The sequence below is a fragment of the Aulostomus chinensis genome, chromosome 15 (genome assembly GCF_037954235.1).
Source record: "Aulostomus chinensis isolate RoL2024-O1b breed Wild chromosome 15, RoL_Achi_v1.0, whole genome shotgun sequence".
Lineage (NCBI taxonomy): Eukaryota > Metazoa > Chordata > Actinopteri > Syngnathiformes > Aulostomidae > Aulostomus > Aulostomus chinensis.
This window is the reverse complement of record NC_141334.1, coordinates 12,775,418-12,799,588: the sequence shown is the minus strand read 5'-3', so window position 1 is coordinate 12,799,588 and position 24,171 is coordinate 12,775,418. Positions and strand designations below refer to the sequence as shown.

The window sequence follows — 24,171 nt, the reverse complement described above, 5'->3', positions numbered from 1 at the left end:
TTCATTAAGTTCTCATGGTCGGAGGGGGGCTCATTTCTGCCCTGGACGCTAGATGTCTTGACCTCGGCCCTGATTATACCTGCGAGGCGGTATCCATGGAAACCTAGCTACACAACTGCTTAGCTTAGGTAGCCGTTATGAAACTTCTACACCGAGCGCCTTCGATCGTTTTTTTGTTTTCAAGCTGAAAATGGGTAGAGACTACTACGAGACCCTAGAAATAAACAGGAATGCGACGGACGCAGACGTCAAAAATGCGTAAATTACGTTTAAAGATTAAAAAAAAAAATCATTGTTTAAATGTAAATGAGTCGAGAGCTCCTTTGTGTATGTGTGTGTGTGTATGTGTGTCACAAATTTCTTCTGTTTTTCTAGATATCGTCGTTTGGCACTGAAATTTCATCCAAAAAGCAACAAAGAACCAGGGAGCGTCGACAAATTTACTCAGCTGGGTGAAGCGTACGATGTTTTGAGCGACCGTAAGTAGTCTATGGAAGCTAAAATTGTTTGGACACTGATTTTTAAACTCAGTTAATGATAAAAGACACAGGAGGGATATACAAAAACACAAAAATGTGAATGATTAAATCGATTGTATTTTTTAGTTGTCAGTGATTTACAGTTTTTCGCTGAGGAGGAAAAAAATCCCAGTTTTTATGAATTAATGAAACAGTTTTTCACACACAAAAAAAATTCTACCCCATTTTTCTTCATAAAAAAGAAAAGGTTTTAAGATATAGACCCAGGAAAGCCGGGATTTTTTAAAATATAAAACATTATCTGTTAAAACAGAAAAATAAGGCTAGTTTTTGTTTTCCTCTTGTGAATTCACATAGATGGGACCGACCTAATATTTAGATATATTTCTGGAACGTCTGCCTTTTACGCACATATCAACAATTTTAAAACATTGTTGTTGTTTTTTTACCGCAGACATACCAACATAAACGTTGACCTCATGCTTTATTTCATTTTACTTGTCTCATTGTTGTCAGTGTTGCTCAATTCAAAGGATACAATGAATCAATTTTAGTTTTAGTTTACTTCCTGTGCAATTAGTCACAAGTTTATCCAAACCACACACAATATGTGGTTACTTGCACTCTGGCATTGTTTCTAACATTCATCTTCCTTCATGACAGCTCGAAAAAAGGCAACCTATGACAAGTTTGGGGAGGAGGGTCTAAAAAGAGGACTTCCAGAGGAGTTTTGCAGCAGCAGCGGCGCTTGGTCTTCTAAATACATCTACCACGGCAATCCGCACAAAACATTCAGACAGTTCTTCGGAGGAGACAACCCTTTTGCAGGTACGAGAAACAAATGTGTACCTCTGTCAGTTTTGTATAAGTTAAACAGATTGTCTTCCTCTTTTTTTAAACTTTTGTTTGTTTTCTACCAGATTTCTTTACAACTGATGTGCCGCTTCAGTTTGGAGGCCTCAAGCCAGGAGAATTGAAGTTTCACGATTCACCAATAGAGAGAGACCTTCAGTTGTCTTTGGATGACCTCTTCCACGGATGCACAAAGAAAATTAAGATATCTCGTAGGGTGAGATCTTTCTTAGAGCTCAAGTCATTCTTTAATCCACTGGCCTTCTTGTGGACACAACGGACATTAAAATGGGTCTCAAGGTCAATAGGCACAAGTTAAAAATATTGTTTTTGCTTATTTGTTTACCAGGTAATGAATGAGGATGGACACACATCTAGTATCAAAGATAAAATACTGACTATAAATGTCAGACCTGGATGGAAAGAAGGCATGAGAATTGTTTTCTCCAAAGAGGGAGACCAGGTAACAATAATGTAATAATCTCTGTTTAACTACTCGTCAACCAACCTGATCAATGTACTGATTGAAGAATGAGCTCATCAGTAGTGAAAGATTCTGTTCCACGGGTTTTAAAATATGCAGTACAGGTTTGACTGGTTGAAAGCATTAGAATTAGTGAGTCTGTAAATTCTGCTTTTTTAAAACAAAACATCAGCTCAAGAACTGAGGGAAAAAATTGAAAATAAGTGTTTCATTTGAATGCAAAAGTAAGATAATGGCTATACTGTCCACTGGATCATATTCACCACTAGGTGGTGCTGGCAGACATCTTTCAAAGAAAACTAATGGCCGCAGTTTAGCAAATGCTCTTGATCTGGAAATGTGATGTGAACGAACCTAAGAAAAGACAACAAGAGACATGTATTCAGTCTGACAACATCTAGACATGAACAGTTCCACTACTTTGTTACCATACAAACAGAAAATTAGTTTGTGATCAGTCCAATTTAAAACAAGAAAATAGGATTTCAGTCCCAGAGATAACCCTAAAATAGTTAGTATATTTGATTTATTTTTGTTCTTAGTCTTTTATTAGGATACATTCATGTAAAGTATTTTTTACACTGAAAGTTTGTGTATTATTCAGATATATTATGATATAATTCAGGCCTTTAAACAGAAGTGTACTGTCGATACAGGGAACTCGTCCAGATCCAGATGGTGTCATTATTCTTCAGACATCATAACATTGCACTCTTGACATTCACTTGGAGTACAGTTTACAGTATTTGCAGTATAAAATCAGATGTATGTGAGTACCTGACCTGTTTATGTTATATTGTTGTGTTTATACCTTTAGGGACCGAACAACATCCCGGCAGACATTGTGTTTGTAGTCCGACAGAAGACACATCCTCTGTTCGTAAGACAAAACAATGACCTGATCTACAAGGTGCAAATCTCTCTGGGGCAGGTGAGTTATTGAGAACCAGAATCATGTTTTAATTATCACGATGTAGAATAAAGAGTGAAGCGGAAAGTGATGTTCTATCCTGCAGGCCTTGACTGGGTTTTCCGTGGGGGTGGAGACACTGGATGGCAGGCTACTCAATATTCCCATCAATGAAATTGTGCAGTAAGTGCTTTCATACATTGGGCCCACATAATGCTGCTCATTAGAGTCATTGAACGTGAAGATGAGACATTTGTAATAAACAGCATATTTTGGGTTTGTGCATCATCTGCTTGAATGATCATTTTCCTGTCTCTGATTTGTTTGTTATAACACCACCAGTCCCACGTACACTAAAGTGGTTACTGGAGAGGGGATGCCTCTGTCCCAGGATCCATCCCAGAGAGGAGACCTCGTCATCGCCTTTGACATCCAGTTTCCTGAGAAGCTCTCCAGCGAGAGGAGGCATCTGATCAAGCAAGCTCTACCCATTTAGATATCAATCACGTTTTAATTAACATGTTAACTCTAATGAGCTGTAAAGGTCTGGGATCATAGTCGGTTATGACCCCGCCCCTTTGTCAAGGGCAGTACTAGTTGTTTCAGGGCAGGACTATCAGTTTGATGTTTTGCAACTGCACCACGGACCTGCTCTTCAAAGACCTGCATCAGTTAAAGGGGCGGGGCATGTAGTAGTGATGACATCACATTACATAGGCTTTGATGTTTTGCAACTTAGCAAAACCCATGGCCCTGCCCTCATAATGAATACTACATATAGTTTTAGTAATATTAGCGTCAACAGTGGTTGTGGAAAATCCCCCCCCCCACTCCAGCCTTCCTCTACCTGCCATGTTGCTTCCTTGGTGGGAGGAGCCTCACAGGTGATATAAGCAGTGAGCTTGCTTGTGCTGATCCACTTTCTTTCCAAACAAAGCAGCTAGCCCACCTCACGTGGACGCCTCGTCTCTACCTAGTTTGAACTGTATGTTGGACAAAAGCATTTTAAATCCAGTTATTGTGATTTCGGTAGTTTATTCACTGGATTGGTAAATGTGTTTTCTTGGCTCTCATGTTTTAAGTTAATTTACCTCTCTTCTAATATTGTTGAAATGAGAAAAATGCTGAAGTAAATATCTTATGTTATTAAATGTTTCTTTGTCAGACAAACCAGTTCAAACAAGCTTAATAAAGAACTGAACTCCGTCTGTTTTATTCATCTGTCATTGTGTTGATTTTAATCCCTGGAACCAGATAGAAGAGCGATAGATTTCTTTACAGCTGATGCGCTGCTTCAGTTTGAAAACCTCCAGTCAAGAGTGGAGAAGTTCCAGGATCCACCAAAAGAGAGAGAGAAGCATTCATTTGTCCCCGGATGACCTTTTCCATGGATACGCAAAGAAAATTCAGATGAAGAAGGACTGCTGTATTAAGCCTTCTTCATCCAGCGGCTTATTGTCAATAATAACATCGGCCAAACGGTGCAAACATACTCTTTGAAAATACCATACAATCATTACCAGGTAAGGAACGAGGATGGACACACATCCACAATCAAAGATAAGATACTGACTAGAGACGTCAGACCTGGACCGAAAGAAGGCACACGTTGTTTTCCCCAAAGATGGAGACCAGATAACACTGACATAATAACCTCTGTTTCAGATATCTACCTGTCAGTAGTATATTTTCTTCAAGTGGCCAAAGATACACACGTGGGATATTTTCAAGTATATTACTCATATACCATTGACAGATGTTCGATATCGGTGTATATTCACATATATGTACTTGAACTTTCTTGATAAAATGAACTTGTGCTTTGCCGTTAATACTTTACTTAGGCATTTTGGCAATTTAAAAACAGGTATAACTCCAGACAGGGGTACAAAACTATGAGGCAGAAAGTCAAGTAATTTACAGGCAGGGTCAGAACCAGGCAAACAACCAACAAAGATGGGCCGAGTTACAACAGGCTGGACACGTCTCAGAAGCAGGTTTAATGAAAAAACCCTTCTGATGACCCTGAAACGAGGGAAAGTCATAGAGGGAATTAATAAAAACCTGAAAAAGAGGAGTGACTACTGAGAGAAGGTCAAGAAAATTAAGGTCTCAGTCTGTTACTGTGGTTACCGAGGCTGCTAAGCTAAACTGGTCGAGCCACGAAAGCTGTTTCACTTCCTCATTCATTTACTGTCTGTCTGAATAAGAATCCAGGTGTTTGACACTGTGCAGTCTGTCGGGGATACAATATGGTAAAAATATGGCATTTGCTGTTGAAGGGGATGCAATAGGCTGCAGGGAGTGCAGGGTGGGGGTAAGGGGTAGAGTGTCGTGATTAACATTTATGATACGAGCCAGTAGATCACACAGATTACCAATACTTTAAACTTTGTCATTTATCTCTGAGCACTGTGAGATCCATTGATGAGTCTGGGTATCCGGGCATGTGTATTTATAGGATTTGGTATTTTAAAGACAGAAAAAGTCAAATTTTGAGAAATAGTAGAGTGAAACTGTCTGGATTGAAATTATAATTAAACCTTAAAGTCAACACGCGTCTCTAATTTACACAACCTAACGCCTGCTGGCATGTTTAATCCGATTCGCCCATTACAAGACATTTTTGACTCCCGATTTTAAGCCAGCGTGGTGATTTATTACAAAAAAGTACACATCATAATTAAATACAAATAAAAGATTAAAATTATTTAAGAAACACAGATTTAGAAGGAGAAGGAGAAGTAAATGAATCAATGAGGATTTACAGAGATCCCTGAGGGGAAAGTCTGGATGGGGGAGCTAAAAGGAGTAAAAGCATGTATTTGGTATTTATTAGTCACGTCAGTGTTACAGCTGATTTGTTAGATTTAGGTGGTTGCTGTTGCGCCACCATCAGGACTTTTTGCCCACAATGCAAAGCCAGTGGACAAAGTCTGGACTGGATCTCTGTGCTGAGTCTGGGTTATCTTCAAGTAAGGGTGCAGGAATTTCATTGGAAGAAGAAGAAAAGAGAGGCGCAAAAACAACACTTCTTTTGTGGCCATCTTGTCGTTGCCCCAAAATGGTGGCAAGGCGACTGTCAAAACAGCACCAGTTCCTCTTTACTCATGACTTCATGGGCTGCCTGAGTTTACCTTATGCTCCATTAATCTGAGTTGGAATATAAACAAGAAAACAACCGAAAGAAAACACAACTGTAAACAACACAACTGCCTGCTTAGCAACAATGATCATGCCATAGTTGCACCATTGCTCTTCGCTGCCATCATGGCTCGTTTCAGCTGTTCATAGGTTACAAACATCACCACATTCCAGGAGCCCAGCCGTAAGAAAGATGGCATGAACCTAAAAAAAAAATATGGATTACACTTCATAACAATTGAAAATCATTTGTACTTTTCTGAGTATCTTATTCAACATTTCATGCTCACCCCTTGTAGAAAGCAAGCGGTCCCTCTTTAGTCATCATGGCGACAGCACAGTCAAGGACACTGCTGTACTGACCAAATGCTGAATTCATATATCTGGTCTTGACCACATCGACTGGAGAGGCAATGATCGTTGTGCATAGGCCTGCACCAAAGGCTGATACAAAGTGGCAGGGCAGATCATCTGTGGATTCAATGCACTCAGTTACTGCAGCCTACATGGAGACATGGAGGCCTGGGAGCCATGTTTACCTGTCAGGGGAGTAGACCTCAGAAGCGTATCCTTGATGAAGTCATATGTCACCAGCTCAGTACAGTTAACGATAGCATTCCGTGCAATGTTGGGAGCTGTTCCTGTATGATGAATTCATGTAAGAGCAGAAGAGTTAGCCTAAGCCTTGCTATAGAATGAGGTGATTTATGACCTTAAGTTCACGCTACCTTTCCACAGACCGTGAACTCCTTCCTCCTTAGCAATGGTCTTATAAGCATCAATAGTGCCACAGTAGCGTCTGGCGTTCCCAGGCGACCGAGCCTGTGCCTGGAAGCGTACTTTTACCACGTCAGTGGGCTGAGCCAAAGCGACAGCCATGGCGCCGGTGGTGCAGCCGGCAAGCAGCCGACTACCAATTCCCACGTCTGGAAGGGTGAGATGTGTGAGCGGCACAGCTGGATCATCTGATATGGATCAAGAAATGAAGACACGTCTATAGATACTTACGATCGGAGCCTCGAGTGTAGTACTGTTTTACAGAGTCATAGAGACCGATTCGGACGGATGCAAAGCTCATCTGTCTCTGGAGCCCTGCTACCAGCCCGCTGTAAAGGCTCCTGGGCCCCTCAGTGCGCACCATGGTGGTGATGGTGCCAAACACTCCACGGTACTTCGCTACACACCCTCTCCCTGCACCTGAGGAGCCTCCAGCCTCCCCTTGGATCTGTGCAGGATGATGGGTAATTGAAATGCAAGTTCTGTGGCACATGAAATGCAGTTTATGTTTTCATTTTACAAACAGTACATTTGCATATATTTTATCAGAATTTACAGATGAATAATTACTGAGTTTTTTCACCTGTAGCCGCACTTTCGCTGTGTCCAGGGGAAAGGTCAAGAGGTCAGCAAAGCATGCAGCAGTTCCTGCTCCAACAAACTTGACAGCTGCTGATGGAGGCACATCTGTAGGTCCAAACCCAACCATTTTTTTTTTTGACGTTGCTGGATTGATATAAGAATTGAAGAGTGTGGACTGGACTAGAATCTCCACCAAAATCTGAGAAGATAGAAAACACATTTACCTGTAACACTGCATGTACGTCAAGTTAGCAGCAATTCATTTTTCTCACTCGACACATGATGTCTCCAGTTACTTGGCACCATATGTAACACCTCTACTAAGCAAAGAAGACATCATCATCATCATCATCATCATCATCATCATCATCATCATCATCATCATCATCATGCTGTATTAGCAATGCTAAATAAAAAGCAGCCGTTCAGCCAGTGCTAGCTGTCAGGGAAAGGCTGCCAGCCTTCATGTAATTAGAAAAGCAGCCAAATAAATCACAAATATGTAATTTATCACTTTTTTCTAATCAAAATTGAAGTCAATCACATCAACAATTCTGACCTTTACAGGAGAATTTTAGGACAAAAACCTTTGAGATCAGGATTCTCTAAAAGCGTCTCTCTGGCTGAATTTTGTCCCAACGAGAAATACTTGTTTATCCATAGAAAATATTCCAAAAATGAGCCTTAAAATCATACTCCAAATCCCCAAAAAAGATTTTTTAAAAATAAAAAAAATAAAAAATGGGAGTACTGTTGATATTTCTATTGAAATTTAAAGAAAAAAGAGGTTTGATGAAGAAGTTAAAATGTCTCTCGAGGTAAAATGTCTCAAGTGGACAGCAGCGTGTGGAGGAGCAGCCTCTTTAAGTACTGCTATTGTGTTGTTACATCATCGCACAGCGTGTGTTGCAGCAGGGCCCCACCTCCTCCATACCCTTCAGGAGTGTCTGCTGGGCAGATCATCGTCAACTCCACTCTGTGACTCTATTTTCTTAATGGAATACAAAATCTTTCGTAGATTACCAATCAAGTCCGGTCCCTGTTTAGAGCCCCGATTCGAAACACCACAACATTTAAAACTAGTGTAATAAAAGAAAATGATAATTATAAATAAAATGTTACATTACAAAGTAGTATTTTACTCATTTGTTGGAAGTTCGTCCGTTTTTTGGGAGGGGTCTTTGCTTAGTATTCTCTTCATTAGAGGCGCCGCAGACATGCTGAGTCATGCTGAAAATACAAGAGCACCACATGGCACAAAATTAAAGCCGTATGTCCAGAACCATAAAGTTCTCCTCCTTTTTTAATCTTCAACAACACATAGCATACACGCGCACATAATGCTTTAAGCGTCAATGACTCACACTCTGTAGATTTTGTTTTCATTTGAACACGTTCTATTTTTATTGCGTCAACCTTTTCCTTATCTCATTCCCCGAGTCAGCTGGTGACAGTCTACATAGATATACAATATGCGTGACTGGTGAAGGATTGCTAAACAAAACTTGTCCAAGAGACGAACCTTGGTTTGCACCCGTTATCAGCTGATTTGTGAGGAACAAGCATTTATTTGTTGGTCAAATGTCACATTTGCTCAATCACTGTGAGTTTTTGGTCTACAGAGGTTGTATAAGTATTTATTTCACCGCGCTATATAAACTGCATTCCTGGGTTAGTTCATGTAAAACTAACAAAGATACGGTAAAATTCAAGAATGGACAGGCTTTGAAAATGCAACTTTATTCATTCATTTTGACAGAACTGGAAGAAGTACACAGTTCCTTATATAGAAGTAGAAGTACTCTGATACCATTTGAAATTCTACTCTGATAATTGTGTTTGCCTGAGTATCAGTAACAACAAAATAAAACGTGCAGGAGGGTTTTTTGGGGTTTTTTTGGCCAACTTGAATCAGCCTGTTCTCTTCTACATACCCATGAATTCACAGGTGTGTCTGTTTACTTAAGTATCAAAGGTTAAAGTACACATAGTACATGATATTTGTTTATTCCGGTGATTTGGAGCGTTCAATAGTGACCTCTAAAGGTCATGATAAAGTGGTGCTTGCTCTACTTGTCCTGAAGTTGGCAGACTTCACATTTGAAAGTATGCCATCATCCTCACCATCATATTTCTGTGCAAAATCTTTGTCCTTCAAAGTAACTGATGGTTTCAGGTAAATTCAGTGGAGCAAAAAGTACAAAGTGCTTTAAAATGCAAATACAGGTACACATTTCTAAACATTAAGTACAGTACCTGACCAGAAATTACTTTCCAAAACATTTTGGCATCATCATGTCCAACACATTTGGAACTTATCAGCCAGCAATAAGTCATAAGATTTTCAATAAGCAGCATACAACCCCTGACCACATGCACTACGTTAATAGTAAACACTGTAAACTTAGAAGGAACATAGACGTGGTCACTGTTTAGGGTTGTGTTGCCAGACTCTTTCATGGAAATAAACCCTAAACAACATTAAGACAACACTACGACATGATTCATACGCTATCACAGTTCATTCTTGTAAACAACTTCAACAGTTAACGGCAAGCTTATCAAGGTTTTTGGTGTCCCGTTACACTTGAACTCTAAAATCTCTCTGGTATCGCAACAATGCCCACAAAGTGAGAGTTGATTTAGGAATCAGTGGAGGAGCTACAGCTTCCTGTCACAGAAACCTGAGCTCTGTTAGGGTGTGAAGTCCATCTCTGAGCTTCTACTTTTGACCAACGGTCCTCAAAACCATTTGGAGCTCTCATTTTGGCCTCCTGGCACTGGTGTCATATTCCATCTTATGAAACCGTGGGTCACATCCCTGCACCGTGGTGAAGGTTAGACCGTTGTGTCCGTGCATTCTTGACTGAGGAGGTAGTCTGACAATCTCAGGTCAAAACGGTGACTCCCAGTACTGTTGCGCTCTGGTCATTCCTCGTTTAATCTGTTCATACGTCACAAACATCACAATGTTCCAGGAACCCAATCGCAGAAAAGAGGGCATGAACCTGGAGAGGAATGATGAAGGAAATGAGGGAAATGGCCCAAACATGATGCTTTGTTTTTGTTATGTAACTAACGTGTTTACCCTTTATAGAAGGCAGTGGGTCCTTCTTTTCTCATCATAATGAGAGCACAGTTGATGGCGCTGTTGTACTCGCCAGCCCCTGAATTCATGAACCGTGTTTTGACCACATCAACAGGAGACGCCACGATCGTTGTACAGAAGCCAGCACCAAATGCAGCCGTGAAATGGCATGGCAGGTTGTCTGTGTGTGTGTGTGTGTGGGGGGGGGGGGGGGACAGAGGCAATGACACTTCCTGTCATCTGAATTTGTTAAAAGCTGCTCTCGGAAATCATTTTTTTTGCTTTTCTACTTCACCTGTCATTATGTCATACTTCAGTATGACTTCCTTGATCATGTCATAGGTCACCAGCTCTGCACAGTTCACAATGGCGTTACGGGTGATGTTGGGCATGCAGCCTGAAAGAAAGCAGAGTGGTTATTTTTCACCTCTGGAGGTATTTTTATCATAAGAAACACAAGACACAGGCACAAATGTATAGATACCTTTCCAGAGACCCCGTACACCCTCGTCTCGAGCGATCGTCTTGTAGGCATCCAGGGTACCATTGTATCTCTTTCCACCATCAGCCAGTCGTACCTGGGCTTGAAAGCGCACCTTCACCACATCGGTTGGTTGTGCAAAAGCCACAGCCATGGCTCCTGTGGTGCAGCCCGCCATGAGGCGAACACCCACCCCAGCACCTGAGAGGTGACAACATTAGTCACAATCAAAGAGTTTTCATTAACACGACGATATGAGGTTAAGAAACTGACTTTCTGTGCTTCGAGTGTAGAATTGCTTCATGGAGTCGTAGAGACCGATTCGTACTGAGGCAAAGCTCATCTGCCTCTGAAGTCCTGCCACAAGTCCACTGTAAAGACTCCGGGGCCCCTCTGTACGCACCATGGTGGTGATGGTACCAAACACACCACGATACTTTGTTGAGCCTTTTTTTTTGCAATCCTCTCCCTGAATCTGTGCAAAAGACCAATGAGATCTATCAGCTGGTTAGTCGCATACACCCAAAACAATCAGATGAAAATTTGTCCCCTAAAAAGATCGAACCTGCAGTCTGACTTTGGCAGTGTCCAGTGGAAAAGTGACAAGGTCAGCAATGCAGGCTGCAGTTCCTGCTCCGAAGAACTTAACTGCCGCAGAGGGCCCCACATCTTTAGGCTTCATTCCAACCATTTCTACACCTGGATTAATGGGACGAATTGAGCAGTCGTTTCATATATGTCTGTCTGTAGCATCCTAGACTATTATACCATGACTCAGCTTAACCAAGCAAACACACAGATTCACAATTTATTATTTCAATATTTCAATCTTTCCATTTTGACTTCATCGTGTTATTGTGATCTCAGAAGACTCTAGTTTCTGTTACATGCAAAAATATCGATACACAAAGCACTGGAATATTTATGTTATGTTATTTTTTCAATATAAAGTGACTATATATATATATATGTATATATATATATATATATATAGTCACTTTATATTGTAAAGTTCGATGTATATATATATGTATATATATATATATACATATATATATATATATACACAAACACACATGTATATATATTAGTTAGATAGTTAGATATAGCTATGTTGTTGTAATATATTAGTTATATTGATGTAAATGTTTACCCAATTGTTTCCCAGCAAAGATTATAATCCAGCACAGAGAATCCTTTAAGTCATCCCCTCAGTGTCCTCGTCTTACTTTGTGTCAACTGGTTTTGAAGTCCCCAAATTTATAGACATCGTTTTTGCACATGACCACTCGGCAGCCTGACAAGTTGTGCACACCTGTTATGGGAATCTCATGTTTACCAGTGTGTGTGAGACTCAGACAGACATTTGAGATCTTGTTGATCTGCGTTCAAGAGTGTCACGGGAGCCGGCCATGCTCTCATACTCTATTATCATCTGTAAATGTTCTTTTCACAAATTAATTTCACAAGCCCCCCTTTTTTTCTCAGAATATCATGTTGATATCTAGTTTGATTTCAGCGTTGTGACTCAGATTTCTGCACTGACTTCAAGGAACATACAGTACCTTGTGTGTTTATTGGTTGCTGCCTGCAGCCAATCAGACGGGGAGGCCTGTCTGAATTCCTCGGGTGCCTTTACAGGGCATTTAAGTGACTCAGACAGAGTGCTGTGGTGGATAACATTAGCACCATATCCTTCCGTGTTGCAGCAGAATAAAAACTGCAGGAGTTTTAGGAATTCCCAACCCTACCCCCACCCCTGCAAACGAAGTTACAAAATGTTCCAAGCTTGCTTTACAGCCAATCCATACATTGAGCCCAGGTGGGCGGACACTCACACAGCATCTGTATGCAATCTTTCATGCCTTCAGTGTCAGCAGAAGAAAACTAGCAGCACCGAAGACTGTACGTCTGCTTGGGGGAAGGTGTTAGAGCAGAGGGCCGTCTCATTGTTTGTGTTGAAATGTGCATGCCTCTTTGCATGTGACTTTCCATAGCTCCTCCAGGGCGCAATCCCCACACGCTCAAGTTAAGTCACACGGTTGACTATGCAAAGCTTTGCCCCTCTGAATATCATATGTCAGGTTGTTGTTGTTTTAGTCCCAAAACTGTTTTTTTTTAACCTGAAGTTTTCATAAATTCGTGTTGAACTTTGACATACTTTTACACTTTTTATTGTATCAATCATCCATCAGCCGTTGGTTAGTTGGATGGGTGATTAGGTGCCACTGATATATCAGGTCTGCACAGGTATCAGGATCAGCCGCTTATCTGGTCCACGTTGCTAAAAAAAACACATTGCTGTAGGGGTAAATGGGTGGACACTTTCAAGAATTTCAGCACCATATTATTGTTATTATAAGCAGTGTGAGTAGTTGTATTATTAATATTGTATATATTCACCTAAAGTGAGATATTCTTCAGTTTAATTAGACTTGGTATGGACAAGCTCCTCACACTACATATCAAGATACTCAGACCATGATGTGATTTTAGCATGATATATTGTGATATGATATGATGCGACACATATTGCAATGATTATATAATATACTGAAATTTCATAATAGAGCTTGAAAAACAACCAGCTGTCTAGCCAACGGGGCAGTCCAATGACAGGTCCCTTTTTGATATCAATAACTGGATGGACAAATTAAGTCATAACTATTTTCCTTCGAAATATCCGTTCTGGTTTATTATCGAGTAATTTATCTTCTTACCAGTATTTGCAAAGTTGCTAAGTTGTACGCTGTTGGTGAGCACACTTGTGCAAAATCATTTTGAAGAATAAAATGTACATAAGTTCTTGTGTCACTCACTAAATGTGAGATATATCTGCCATAACATACATGGGTCACAGCATTGATACTAGGGGCTGGAATATCAATAGAAGTTTGAAAGCCAATTATGCCATATTACTGTATCACCCCAGAAATTAATAGATTGAATCCTTGTTTATAACTTTGCTGTATTCTCGTTTCCATCTGTTGAGGGTTAAAGGTGAGTTTCTTCCCATCTTAAAAACAGGTTCCTCTTTGAGCAAACAGCCTATAAACAACTAGCTGGTCTTGCTTCAACTGGCTGCTTTGGCCTCTCCTGTCACCCCTGACGATGAAACTGAGCAGGCAGACCTCCGTCACCACTGTGTTCTCCAGCACTTTGAATACCATGAACTCTGAATCACTGCCGTGAAGCAGCTAATCTCCATTTTACTATAAATACAGCAGCCGCTGCTTCACTTAAAGGTTAGGAGAGCATACAAGTTCTGCTCTCATCATTCACAGAGCAACTCACCTGTGAACTTTTGTCTAGATTACCTAACAATTACGTAAGGAAACATTGAACTAACATGTAGATATCTCCCACTTTAATTGTAGTCTTTTTTCCTATTTGCTACCTCCCAAAATTGAGTTGGTGTTCATGATCTTTCAAAATTCTTGTGAAAACCTTTTGGAATTCATTTTTTCCATGCAGCTCTTCATTGTTCACATTGTTTCTGATGGTACAGGAATAGAAGTTACTATGAATGTAACTCCAATTCCATGAGAATGTGCAGAGCCCATCTAATCATGACTGGTTCACCCTTCACACCTGGGGGGGGGGTTTGAACTCAAGGAGGTGGCAGCAACCCTACAACACCCGCCCACTTCTAATTCTGTAATGCATGCTCGTCCTGCTTCGGGTGTGAGCTTTATCCCAGCTGGATCCTTAGAGACATCGGTCTGACCCCAACACAAACTCAGGTGCCTTCCAGCCATCAAGGACCTCCTGCTTGAAGTACTTGAACAGACCTAAACTGATGTTGGCCCACTAGCGCTTTTAGCTGATTCACCAGCTGACGACACTAATGGTGTTACTCTACCCGCCTGGCTACTAAACAATACCCAGCTCGTTCATGCGTTCACCCAAGCACATCATCCGCCATCCATGTTAGCATCTAGCAGGCATAGAGCTAATGGTTAAGCTAGCCTTGTGAGTGGTTAGTGTGCTGGCCAGTAATGCTAATGTCTATTCGCTGACCACCTCATGGCTCACCCTGTCTCAGTGTTCCCACAAGCACTTGACCCTTTGTCAGGATTAGCTTCTTGTACAACTAAGGTATACGGATGGTGTGTCTGGTAATCATAGGAGCTGAGGGGGCTAGATGCTCAGATGTTGTGCAGTAGGCCCCCCACCCCTCACCCCTCACCCCGCATGCTGCAACATTCTATATGAAGGAGTGTGAAAGGGATTTGAACATTTAGGTGGCTCCCTCTATTGTGTGAAAATCGACACTTAATTTGGATCATCGCACCCCTGTCAGTGCAGAGTGAGGGGAGGCCCTCGAGGTGCTGCCAGCCAAGGCAGATGAAATGGGACTCATGGTTGTCCAGAAATGTTATCACGCCAGAACATCACGCTAGAACATGACGACACACCACTGTAATGGGAACACTGGATGTTTACATGCCTATGTGTGGTGGAAGTTGCGGAACAGTTGCTTCTATCTGATCAGGAATGAGTGCAAAAATGTTGCTTAGGCGCTTCGTGTGAAAGCGAAAAACAAAGTGAAGATGATGAGAGAGCACGCACAACATAGAGCTCTGCCTTCAGGGCTTTATAATACGCTAAATAAAATCCAGCACTTGTGACCATTCTTCAAATATATGAGCATAGGTTTGGTTCTACCTCAACCAGAAACATGGTTTTATCAAAATAAGCACTTGGTAAAATAAATGCCAACATTTACATTGAAATAACTGAACAGTACAGAAGATTTAAAGACCTATTTTTTTTAACTAAATATGAGACCAAAAAAAGACCAACATTTTTAAGAAAAAAAAAGAATACAGGGAGTTTATATCCATCACCACCCGCAAAATTGTTGTACATAATGTTTTAAAGCAATGATTTTTTTTTTTTTTTGCAGGAAAAATAAATCAGAAAATAAGCTGACAACTCAGGAAATAATAACCATCCATTTTTGCTTTTGCTTATTCCTGTTAAGGGTCGCTGGGGGCTGGAGCCTATCCCAGTGGCTTTCAGGCGAGAGGGGGGGTTCACCCTGGATGGGTCACCAGTCCATCTCAGGGCCAACACATAGAGACACACAACCATTCACTCTCACAGTCACACCTACGGTCAATTTAGAGTATCATTCAGACTCATCCCCTCTTGATGTCTTTGGACTGTGGGAGGAAGCTGGAGTACCAGAGAGAACCCACATAGGAACAGGGAGAACATGGAGACTGCACACAGGAAGATCCTGTGCTGGAGCCGGGACTCGAACCCCGAATCTTCTTTCTGTGAGGCGACAGTGCTGACCACTGCACCACCGTGCCACGGGAAATGATAAACAATTACCAAAAGTAACAGCCCTTGAAGCTACTCTTTTGAAGGAAAACATACATAAAAGGCAAAACATGTCACTTTTAGCTGTTGAGAACTAATCAACCTTAAGATAAATGAAAGGTTTTTGAGTTTGACATGTTTGAAGTAAGGGGCAGCATGGCTCAGAGGTAGAGTGGTTGTCTAGCAAGCGAAGGGTCACTGGTTCGATCCTCACTTCCCGGGGGATCACGTCAGGGTATCCTTGAGCAAGATACTTTCACCCAGCAATGGACTGGTGACCAGTCCAGGGTGCCCCCCCGGCAACCCATAAAGAATAAGGGGCATAAAAAATAGATGGATGTTTGAAGTAAGTGTGATTGTGACCAGCTATTCCTGTCCTCTTGTGTGCCTCACAATCAAATTATCAAGTCTGTTTAAACACTCAACTGTCATAACATTCTCTTTATGTAACCGTGTTTAACCGTCTCTGTGGTGTCTGAGCTGCACCAGCTCAGACTAGAGCCCTGAAACGACAACTGGAGCCACTCACTGACAGTTGCTCTCATGTGGAACATCCATGAAATTTTAACGAACTGTTATGTCAAACAAACGTCTTGTCCCTCATAGAAACAACAGGTCCCATAATACAACCTGATATTATATCCTCAAATCTTTCCAATCAACACCCTTTTTAAAATTTTCTGTTGCAGATTAATAGCCTCCAAACTTAACGTGACATAACTACATAATATGGTCCGATTTATCTTCTTCCGCTTGACACGTCCCTTTCATGGCCACAGAAGTAAACATACAAGTACGAACCAATTGCCCCAATGTAAATAGCTGGATTGAGTATGCACTGCTCCCATCTTGTGGTCAATATGAGAACATAAAGTTCCTGAAATGAGCTGGTGATCATTTTATTATTATAAAACCCATTGGCATCAGAGGTGGTAACTGAAATTTTTATCTTACAAACTTCACACAAATCTTGGTTTGTGTATCTGGAATCTAAACAGCACATCCAACCCTTTCTTTTTTCTTTTTTTTTTGGCTTAAAAGTTGTGATAATGAGCAATCCTGTTACAGAGAACGTCTTAAAGACACCACCATACCATTATCCATTTCCTTTAAGACTGACACCTTTTGTTTGAATCTTCAGAGCTACCAAGGGTTTCACTTTTACGTTTCCTTTTTTAAAAGAAAAAAACAGGTTTCCTCAACTTATATTTCATTTTTATGAAAATGAATGAATATAGAGTTATGGATCACATGATAAGAATGGCCTTGATAATATACTATCAAGTTATAATAATGATAATATTTGAGTTTTATGAAAAAAATATTTTTAAACATTTTCTTGGGATCTTCTCATCTGTTAAACAGAATCACAAACTGCAGCCTCCAAAAATACGGGGATTTAAACGATCAACGCCTCTTTTAAACCAAATAAATTCAAACCGGTCATTATAAGCCTCATCCAAGGGTTTTATTCTACTTGTATAGTTGTGGTCGCTAGAAGATGGGTCGTGATTTATGCAAACACTAGGGGGCAGTAATGTAATCGAGAGGCAATCCTCGGTGGGGGAAAAAAATCATCGAAGAAGAAACGACCCAAAATAATCACAGCAGACGCAAGAGAGCCACAGCCTTTAGCTTGTCAGACAAACGTAATACAACGCCAGCTGAGATTAATTTCATGTCTGGCTAGCGTCTGGAGAATCATATGCAGCGGAAGACAGGGGTCATATTAAACCGTTCCTGACAGCGACCGACACCGCTTCCTTTCCACAACATGGAGAAACAGTTGCATTTAAACCTACTAGCTTCTAGACCTCCTATGGCAGGTGGCGTTCAGTCCAGCTCCAAAATGAAAATGGGGTGAGTTCACTTGCATGCTATATTTTTTTTATGCTGTTGGCTTTTTATAACGTTGCATTTAGTAACATCTTCTGTCGGTCGCTCCGTGCACGCCGCAAAGTCTCCGACGGTCTTCTGGAAATGCATCACTCAGGAGCAGCGGAACTGCTAGCTAGGTTAGCTGCTGCCGCTGCAAGAGTTTGGACCATCAGCGGTGTACAAAACGCCTTATAATAAGCATATTGGTTAGCTAGCAACTTTAGCTCTGTCATACGCAGTTGTTTTTAAGTCTGGGGAAAAAACGCTGTACCTTCCCAGCCGTAGTAAAATAAGATTTAAACAGAATAAAATAGTGAAATAGAATTGTGTTGAATGAAAATATATTCGATTATTTTAAATAGCCTGTGTAACTTGTTTCTGGCTTGTTGTTTCAATTGTTCGCATCACCGTGATGCTTATGCTCAGGATGCACATATATACATTAATGTTGGACCGTTGAGAACATTCACTGTAACACTTTAAATAACAATATCTATTTATTTACTTAGAAGGTATTACCATTACCATAAAAGCAGAATTCCAGTGACATATGTAAAGCAGCAGGCAGGTGTCAAACCATCAAACCTGGATTATGTTGCAGGTTCTGTGCTTGGAGGCAGAAGTCTCTCTGACAGGTTCCTCATGGAGGGTTGAAATGTGATGGGTAGAAGGCAAAACGAAATGACTGTCAAAGAGAATGAAGTTGGCTCCTCTTACTCTATAAATACCTCTGTCAGTACTGGGTCTTAATTTTAGAAGATTTGTTGATATGTTGCCAACTTTGAAGTGGTTTATCATTTTTGCAGAAATGATCCCAGTAGACATTGTATGGGGATGTTTAATCTATACGAATCATTACAGGTTTTTCCTGCTGCTTTTAACTCAAAGTGAAGACAGCAATTCATTCCTCCTCTCAATCCACATATTTATGACTTACACATGCATGTACATGTTTGTGTTATTGTGATAATTTGATTGTGTTGTCTCTCATTTGAATGCAGACCTGGACGGAAGCGGGATTACACCCCCCTGCCCTGGAGTCAGTATTTTGAAACCATGGAAGATGTTGAGGTGGAAAATGAAAATGACAAAGACATATCTTTGATTATGGTCTCTGTTTGGACATGTGTGACAATCCCCATAGATATTCAGATTTCAGCCATTTTCTTTTTTATCAGAAAAGAACAGAGACAGTTTTACCATAATTTTCTGAAGTTGGTTTGATTAGAAACTTAAGTAATTCAGCATAATAACATTAAGAGGTGCAATACATGTATGTACTCTTGTGTTGTATGATACAGAATCTTGTCTCTACATTATTAGCATGTACTTCCTTGACTACTTTGAACCTTTTCAGAATTTACTGCAGTGGTTCTCATGGTCCTGTGCTGCTCCTGCTTCATGGAGGAGGCCACTCTGCTCTCTCCTGGGCAGTTTTCACTGTGAGTATGAACACTGTATTTATAATACATGCCAACATATAATGCAGTGTTTGTTAAACTACCATATCCTGTGTCTCATTGCAGGCTGTAATATGCAGCAGGATCAATTGCAGGGTGGTGGCTATGGACCTTCGAGCTCATGGTAAATCATTTATTTAGTCACTCAAGAAACAGTTACTGCTTGTTTGAAAATGGAGTTTGAAGCTTCCTTGGATGTATTCTGTATAAGTATGCAGATTGTGATATTTCTCAGTTCGCTCATCAGTTCCTTGTGCTCTGGGAAAAGTAATTAAGCATGAGTACTTCTTCTCCTTAACTCTCTCAGTTAAAAAGATTCTAATTCTGCTTTATAGTGGGGATGTAGGGAGATGAATTGAACCGGTGGCTCTCCAAATAGCTGCTACAGGGCCACAGATTATTCAGCTGTGAAATTCCTCTTCTGAAGTAGCTTGTTCACATCCCTGCCCACTGTGATCAGAGGCCAAGTCTTCTCTCTTTCTCTCTCTCTTGCTCTCTCGCTCTCTCTCTCTCACTCTCACTCACACACAAAGAAAGAAAGAAAGAAATCATCTTTGCATATTCATGAGCTCGAGGGAACAAATGTTGAAATTTGCTGCTGTCATCTCCTGTAGGTGACACCAAAGTGAAGAATCCTGAAGATCTCTCTGCAGACACGATGGCTAAGTACGTTGCTGTAGGTGTGAGTGTGTGTTTGTGGGTGTGTGTGCAGCGAAGGCATACACGCCACTGTACAGACTTATTTCAAACAGATCAATCTCAGCCTTGCAGCAAAGCACGAAACAGTAAAGCAGAGAGGGCACAGAAAACCTAAAGCTTTATTTATAGTTGTGAAGAGTAAGGAGTTAAAGGTGTATTGCATGTGGGGTACAGCTTGGTTTTCTTCTGCTTCCCACATAGAGACAGAGTATTAATTCTTTGGTGCATCTTTGAATTGTTTTGCATTCACTGTATCAGATGGAGAAAAAAAATTATTTTTGCAGCTAATATCCTAACAGAGTTCCTAAATACAGTGAGACTTTAGAATGATGTGAACATCTTATAACACACAAAAAAAACAATCATCCAGCGCAAAGTAGGTCCTGTTGTTAACCATGTTATGAGTAAACTACATAAAGAGCAAAAGAGAGAGAACTACGTGTCTTCAAACATGGCCCCTGCGGATCAGTGAGTCACCCTGAGAAGAAGGGAGGTTTATTCAGATTCTTGCATTAGGAATTTTGTCTGTAAGAGGGTATGTTGCTGCTTTGTTTCTGAAGAAGTTTGATGATTTAAAGCTGCAGATGGTATGTTTTCACTTCCACAGTGTCTCTACGGCGTCTCTGCATGTCAGGTGGTGTCGTTTTACTGCTGCAGGCAGCAACATCTTCCATGCGTCTCATTAAACCCAACTTAATCCATACTTGCACTTCAGAAATGTTTGGTGGAGTGACATCAGCACTGTTTGTGAAAATCTTCGTAGAAATAAAGGAGACAGGATCGAGCGGCGGAGTGCTTTTTATAGTTAGAGCAAGGGCCGTGCTCAAACTTGGTCGTTTCCTGACGTGTTTATATGTACGCTGAACAGGACCCTGAGCTTTCTGACTGTACTTTTAGAGAAGCATATGATAGAAATGTCACTAGCTAACAAGTTGCCCTTTCTTTCTCTCCCTAAAGGGACATCGGCAAAGTGGTGGAGGCGCTCTACGGAGACACCCCGCCACCAATAATGATTATTGGACACAGCATGGGTGGGGCCGTTGCAGTCCACACAGCTACTGCCAATCATATACCATCCCTGCTCGGCCTCTGTGTCATTGATGTTGTAGAGGGTACGTGTTTTTGTGTCCAGCAGCAACATAGATGACTGGTATTTTTCAGCTGAGCAAACAAGGAGATGATTTTATTCTCTTAGTGTCCCGCTCGAAACGTTTTAAATTGATTAAGTCTGCAGTAAATTTCCAACTGTTGTTATTTGCTCTCAGGCACAGCAATGGATGCTTTGAACAGCATGCAGAACTTCCTCAGAAGTCGGCCAAAGATGTTTAAATCTCTGGAAAATGCCATTGAGTGGAGGTAAACATGAAAGTATATTGCTCCATCTAAGAAGAATGATGCTGAATATTTAGCTAATTAGCAATATTTCAAGCGGTCTTCAGCTTGGACACGATTGATGTTTGAACAGCCTCCCCTCTCCCTTACATAAGTGCCTGAAACCTTTCCTCGCTCTCCTTGTAGCGTGAAGAGCGGCCAGATCCGAAACGTTGAGTCAGCGCGGGTGTCAATGGGAGGCCAAGTGAAGAAGTGTGTTTCTCATCTGTACTTGAAGTGCTGCGTGGGCGTTCAGGTGTAATATTCTGGATGAAACTATCCTCTTGCAACATTCACAGATGTGAGGAATCCAGCAGCAGTCCAGGTGTCTCTAATAGCATCGGTGAAGGTATTATAGAAGAAGAAGAGGATGAAGAAGCGGAAGAACAATCCAACAAGAAGAGAATGAAGGAAGACGACCAAGAGGTTCTGTCTCGTCTTCATAAGTGTGTCAGTTATAGAACGAGTGATGGTGAGATGTTAGAAAATATCTAAAGTGTTGATTTCCTCCGGACAGATGAAGAAGGAAAGCGTGTTCACATGGCGAGTGGATTTGTCAAAGACAGAAAAGTACTGGGAAGGCTGGTTTAAAGGCCTGTCAGCCCTCTTCCTCAGCTGTCCTGTACCCAAACTGCTCCTGCTCGCAGGTTCGGTCCCACAGTTTCTCAGTAAACATTCACATTTTTCAGAATTGCATCAACAGTATCCCCTTATACAAGGACAGGCAGTTTTGTAATGCAGCTGGACCAGTTTAGATGAATGCAGATCATTAAAGTGTTTTTTTTGTTTGTTTGTTTGTTTGTTGTTTTTCCCCCAAAAAATATTTTGCCGCTGACTGCACAATTACACCCATGACATGTTCTATTGTACAGGAGTGGACAGGCTGGACAAAGACCTCACTATCGGGCAGATGCAAGGTAAAGAGAGTTCTGTGGAGTTTGCGTTTTTTGGTGCCAAATGTTATTATACATAGTCCAGGATCATATAATGGACAATCTCACTCTTTGTTTGTCCACAGGGAAGTTTCAAATGCAGGTTCTCCCTCAGTGTGGTCACGCTGTCCACGAGGACGCACCTGAAAAAGTACGCCATGGTTCTAAGATACATATATTTTATATGTACAATCTAGTTACGCTGAACGGGTTTTATATGATGTCATCTTTGCTGTATGACCTGGCTCAGGTTAAACCCTTCATAAAACATGGACAAATACATCCAGAGAATCCAGAGCCAAAGAACTTGAATTATTTACTCTTGACTGTCGTCACTCCGGAACTTCTGCCTTGACACTGCGCGCGTCAGCATTCTGTCGGTGGGATTTTCCAATAGATTTCAATGTTTCGGTAGCCCATGTAACTGATGTGGTGTACTGAAAATCAACTCCCTGTGTAGGCTGCTGTTTGAGAGAAGTGGAGAAGGACGGATGCGATGTTAGTCTACCTGGCTGATAGCAATCCCACATGTTTAGCCTGTAATGGAGGCATTGATGTTGGTATTGGAATCAGATCAGTTCAGTTGTAATTGTTAGTTGTCTTTGTTTTTTCATTTGCCATTTGTCTCCAGGTAGCAGACGCTCTAGCAGCTTTTATGGTCCGGCACAAATTCACCGAGTTTAAGGAAGATTATCTGTGGTAAGTGAACCACCTACGTGAGGATGTAAATACAGCACGATGTAAATGAGCACCTCAAGCACTTCATATGTTTTAGAATAATCTAATTATGTAAAATTAAATGCAGTCACTTTTCTTTTTCTTTTTCTTTTGTTTTAGAAAATATGTGCCAGCTGGCTTGGGTATTCTAATTTACAGTGCTACGCTAAATTTATATTCTTCTGATTTCTCTACAGCTAATTTCAAGTTTTCCGTCTGAATATAGCCAGCAGCCATAGAGGAAACGTTTGAAGAATCATCAACATCATCGTACAACTGAACAGCAAATTAAGGAAACCGATTAAAATTATTATTACCATTATTATTATTATTATTATATTTTTCTTATGCATTTTAGCTTTTCTTGCCTTTCAGCTCCGCCTTATTTTTATTTCAAAACACTGGGACTTAATTGTATTTTTCCGTTACAAAATATTTTTTAAAATCTCTGAAATGTCATGCTTTCCTTGTTAAATGTTTCATTTTGTTATAATACGTGTTTGTAATGTTTGAATTCAAACAGTGATTAAAGATGGATGCAGCGAAAACGAATATTAGGCGTGTATTGAACTATTAAACGTACGCGTTGAGTTTGTCTTCAGCTCATGTAGCGAGATAAACATAATGGGTGTTCAAAGTCAGTGAGCCATCATACACAATCGAAAGGAGCTTCCAGGTGACCTTTTAGAACTGATCTACTGATGTTCAACTAGTTCCTGCAAATGTTAAGGTTAGAAAGAAAATGTCACAATGGTGTGTAAGTGAACCACTAAATTATATTTATGTGAAAATTTCACACAGTTACTTCAGTCTCATTCACATTATGGTTCAGAAACATTAAAAAGTTGAACAAATTGAGAAGATGTACAACAAATTTCCCCTCTCATATTTGATGGATAATTCTGCACATCTTTGATTATAAAGGTTTGATATTTGATACTCTATGAGTGCTGTTTGGACTGCAGTTGAATAATAATAATAAACAG

The 24,171-nt window shown here is 40.7% G+C and overlaps 4 protein-coding genes across 5 annotated transcripts; 2 read left to right on the top strand and 2 right to left on the bottom strand.

Annotated features, from left to right (window-relative positions):
• Positions 1-99: 99 nt before the first annotated feature.
• dnajb13 (DnaJ heat shock protein family (Hsp40) member B13) lies at positions 100-3,930 on the top strand. The gene is made up of 8 exons (XM_086225769.1): positions 100-258; positions 376-479; positions 1,143-1,307; positions 1,400-1,548; positions 1,681-1,794; positions 2,633-2,746; positions 2,832-2,908; positions 3,068-3,930. Exons 1-8 carry the CDS (start codon positions 191-193, stop codon positions 3,219-3,221), a joined length of 945 nt encoding a protein of 314 aa, XP_086081895.1. The 5' UTR covers positions 100-190; the 3' UTR covers positions 3,222-3,930.
• A 142-nt stretch (positions 3,931-4,072) lies between these two features.
• LOC147248753 (dicarboxylate carrier UCP2-like) lies at positions 4,073-8,084 on the bottom strand. Of its 2 annotated transcripts, XM_086225703.1 has the most exons (7): positions 7,788-8,084; positions 7,230-7,427; positions 6,878-7,094; positions 6,598-6,795; positions 6,409-6,510; positions 6,160-6,340; positions 4,074-6,073 (listed from the first exon to the last, which is right to left on the bottom strand). In XM_086225703.1, exons 2-7 carry the CDS (start codon positions 7,353-7,355, stop codon positions 5,959-5,961), a joined length of 939 nt encoding a protein of 312 aa, XP_086081829.1. In that variant the 5' UTR covers positions 7,356-7,427; positions 7,788-8,084; the 3' UTR covers positions 4,074-5,958. The 2 variants fall into 2 exon arrangements, with proteins under 2 accessions (XP_086081830.1, XP_086081829.1); XM_086225704.1 differs by lacking the exon at positions 7,788-8,084 and having other exon boundaries at positions 4,073-6,073; positions 6,878-7,128; positions 7,230-7,368.
• Positions 8,085-8,851: 767 nt separating this feature from the next.
• ucp3 (uncoupling protein 3) lies at positions 8,852-12,032 on the bottom strand. Its single transcript, XM_086225817.1, has 7 exons — positions 11,951-12,032; positions 11,363-11,496; positions 11,071-11,272; positions 10,801-10,998; positions 10,612-10,713; positions 10,317-10,497; positions 8,852-10,236 (listed from the first exon to the last, which is right to left on the bottom strand). The coding sequence occupies exons 2-7, from the start codon at positions 11,486-11,488 to the stop codon at positions 10,122-10,124; spliced, it is 924 nt and encodes a 307-aa protein (XP_086081943.1). The 5' UTR covers positions 11,489-11,496; positions 11,951-12,032; the 3' UTR covers positions 8,852-10,121.
• Positions 12,033-17,694: 5,662 nt separating this feature from the next.
• Positions 17,695-23,737, top strand: ppme1 (protein phosphatase methylesterase 1). Its single transcript, XM_086226063.1, has 14 exons — positions 17,695-17,988; positions 19,008-19,101; positions 19,356-19,448; positions 19,533-19,590; positions 20,081-20,132; positions 21,123-21,277; positions 21,431-21,521; positions 21,684-21,749; positions 21,836-21,962; positions 22,054-22,183; positions 22,409-22,453; positions 22,555-22,619; positions 23,100-23,167; positions 23,383-23,737. The coding sequence occupies exons 1-14, from the start codon at positions 17,903-17,905 to the stop codon at positions 23,384-23,386; spliced, it is 1,134 nt and encodes a 377-aa protein (XP_086082189.1). The 5' UTR covers positions 17,695-17,902; the 3' UTR covers positions 23,387-23,737.
• Positions 23,738-24,171: the final 434 nt, after the last annotated feature.

Excerpts from the sequence above, each read along its gene's own strand:
- dnajb13 (XM_086225769.1), top strand. The coding sequence starts at position 191 with ATGGGTAGAGACTACTACGAGACCCTAGAAATAAACAGGAATGCGACG. Across the intron at positions 1,308-1,399 it reads AGGAGACAACCCTTTTGCAG|ATTTCTTTACAACTGATGTG; the intron begins GTACGAGAAACA and ends GTTTTCTACCAG. Across the intron at positions 1,549-1,680 it reads AAATTAAGATATCTCGTAGG|GTAATGAATGAGGATGGACA; the intron begins GTGAGATCTTTC and ends TTTGTTTACCAG.
- LOC147248753 (XM_086225703.1), bottom strand. The coding sequence starts at position 7,355 with ATGGTTGGGTTTGGACCTACAGATGTGCCTCCATCAGCAGCTGTCAAG. Across the intron at positions 6,511-6,597 it reads AGTTCACGGTCTGTGGAAAG|GAACAGCTCCCAACATTGCA; the intron begins GTAGCGTGAACT and ends TTCATCATACAG. Across the intron at positions 6,074-6,159 it reads CCGCTTGCTTTCTACAAGGG|GTTCATGCCATCTTTCTTAC; the intron begins GTGAGCATGAAA and ends TTTTTTTTTTAG.
- ucp3 (XM_086225817.1), bottom strand. The coding sequence starts at position 11,488 with ATGGTTGGAATGAAGCCTAAAGATGTGGGGCCCTCTGCGGCAGTTAAG. Across the intron at positions 10,999-11,070 it reads CTACACTCGAAGCACAGAAA|GTGCTGGGGTGGGTGTTCGC; the intron begins GTCAGTTTCTTA and ends GTCACCTCTCAG. Across the intron at positions 10,714-10,800 it reads TGTACGGGGTCTCTGGAAAG|GCTGCATGCCCAACATCACC; the intron begins GTATCTATACAT and ends GCTTTCTTTCAG.
- ppme1 (XM_086226063.1), top strand. The coding sequence starts at position 17,903 with ATGGAGAAACAGTTGCATTTAAACCTACTAGCTTCTAGACCTCCTATG. Across the intron at positions 17,989-19,007 it reads AGCTCCAAAATGAAAATGGG|ACCTGGACGGAAGCGGGATT; the intron begins GTGAGTTCACTT and ends ATTTGAATGCAG. Across the intron at positions 21,750-21,835 it reads ATGGGAGGCCAAGTGAAGAA|ATGTGAGGAATCCAGCAGCA; the intron begins GTGTGTTTCTCA and ends CAACATTCACAG.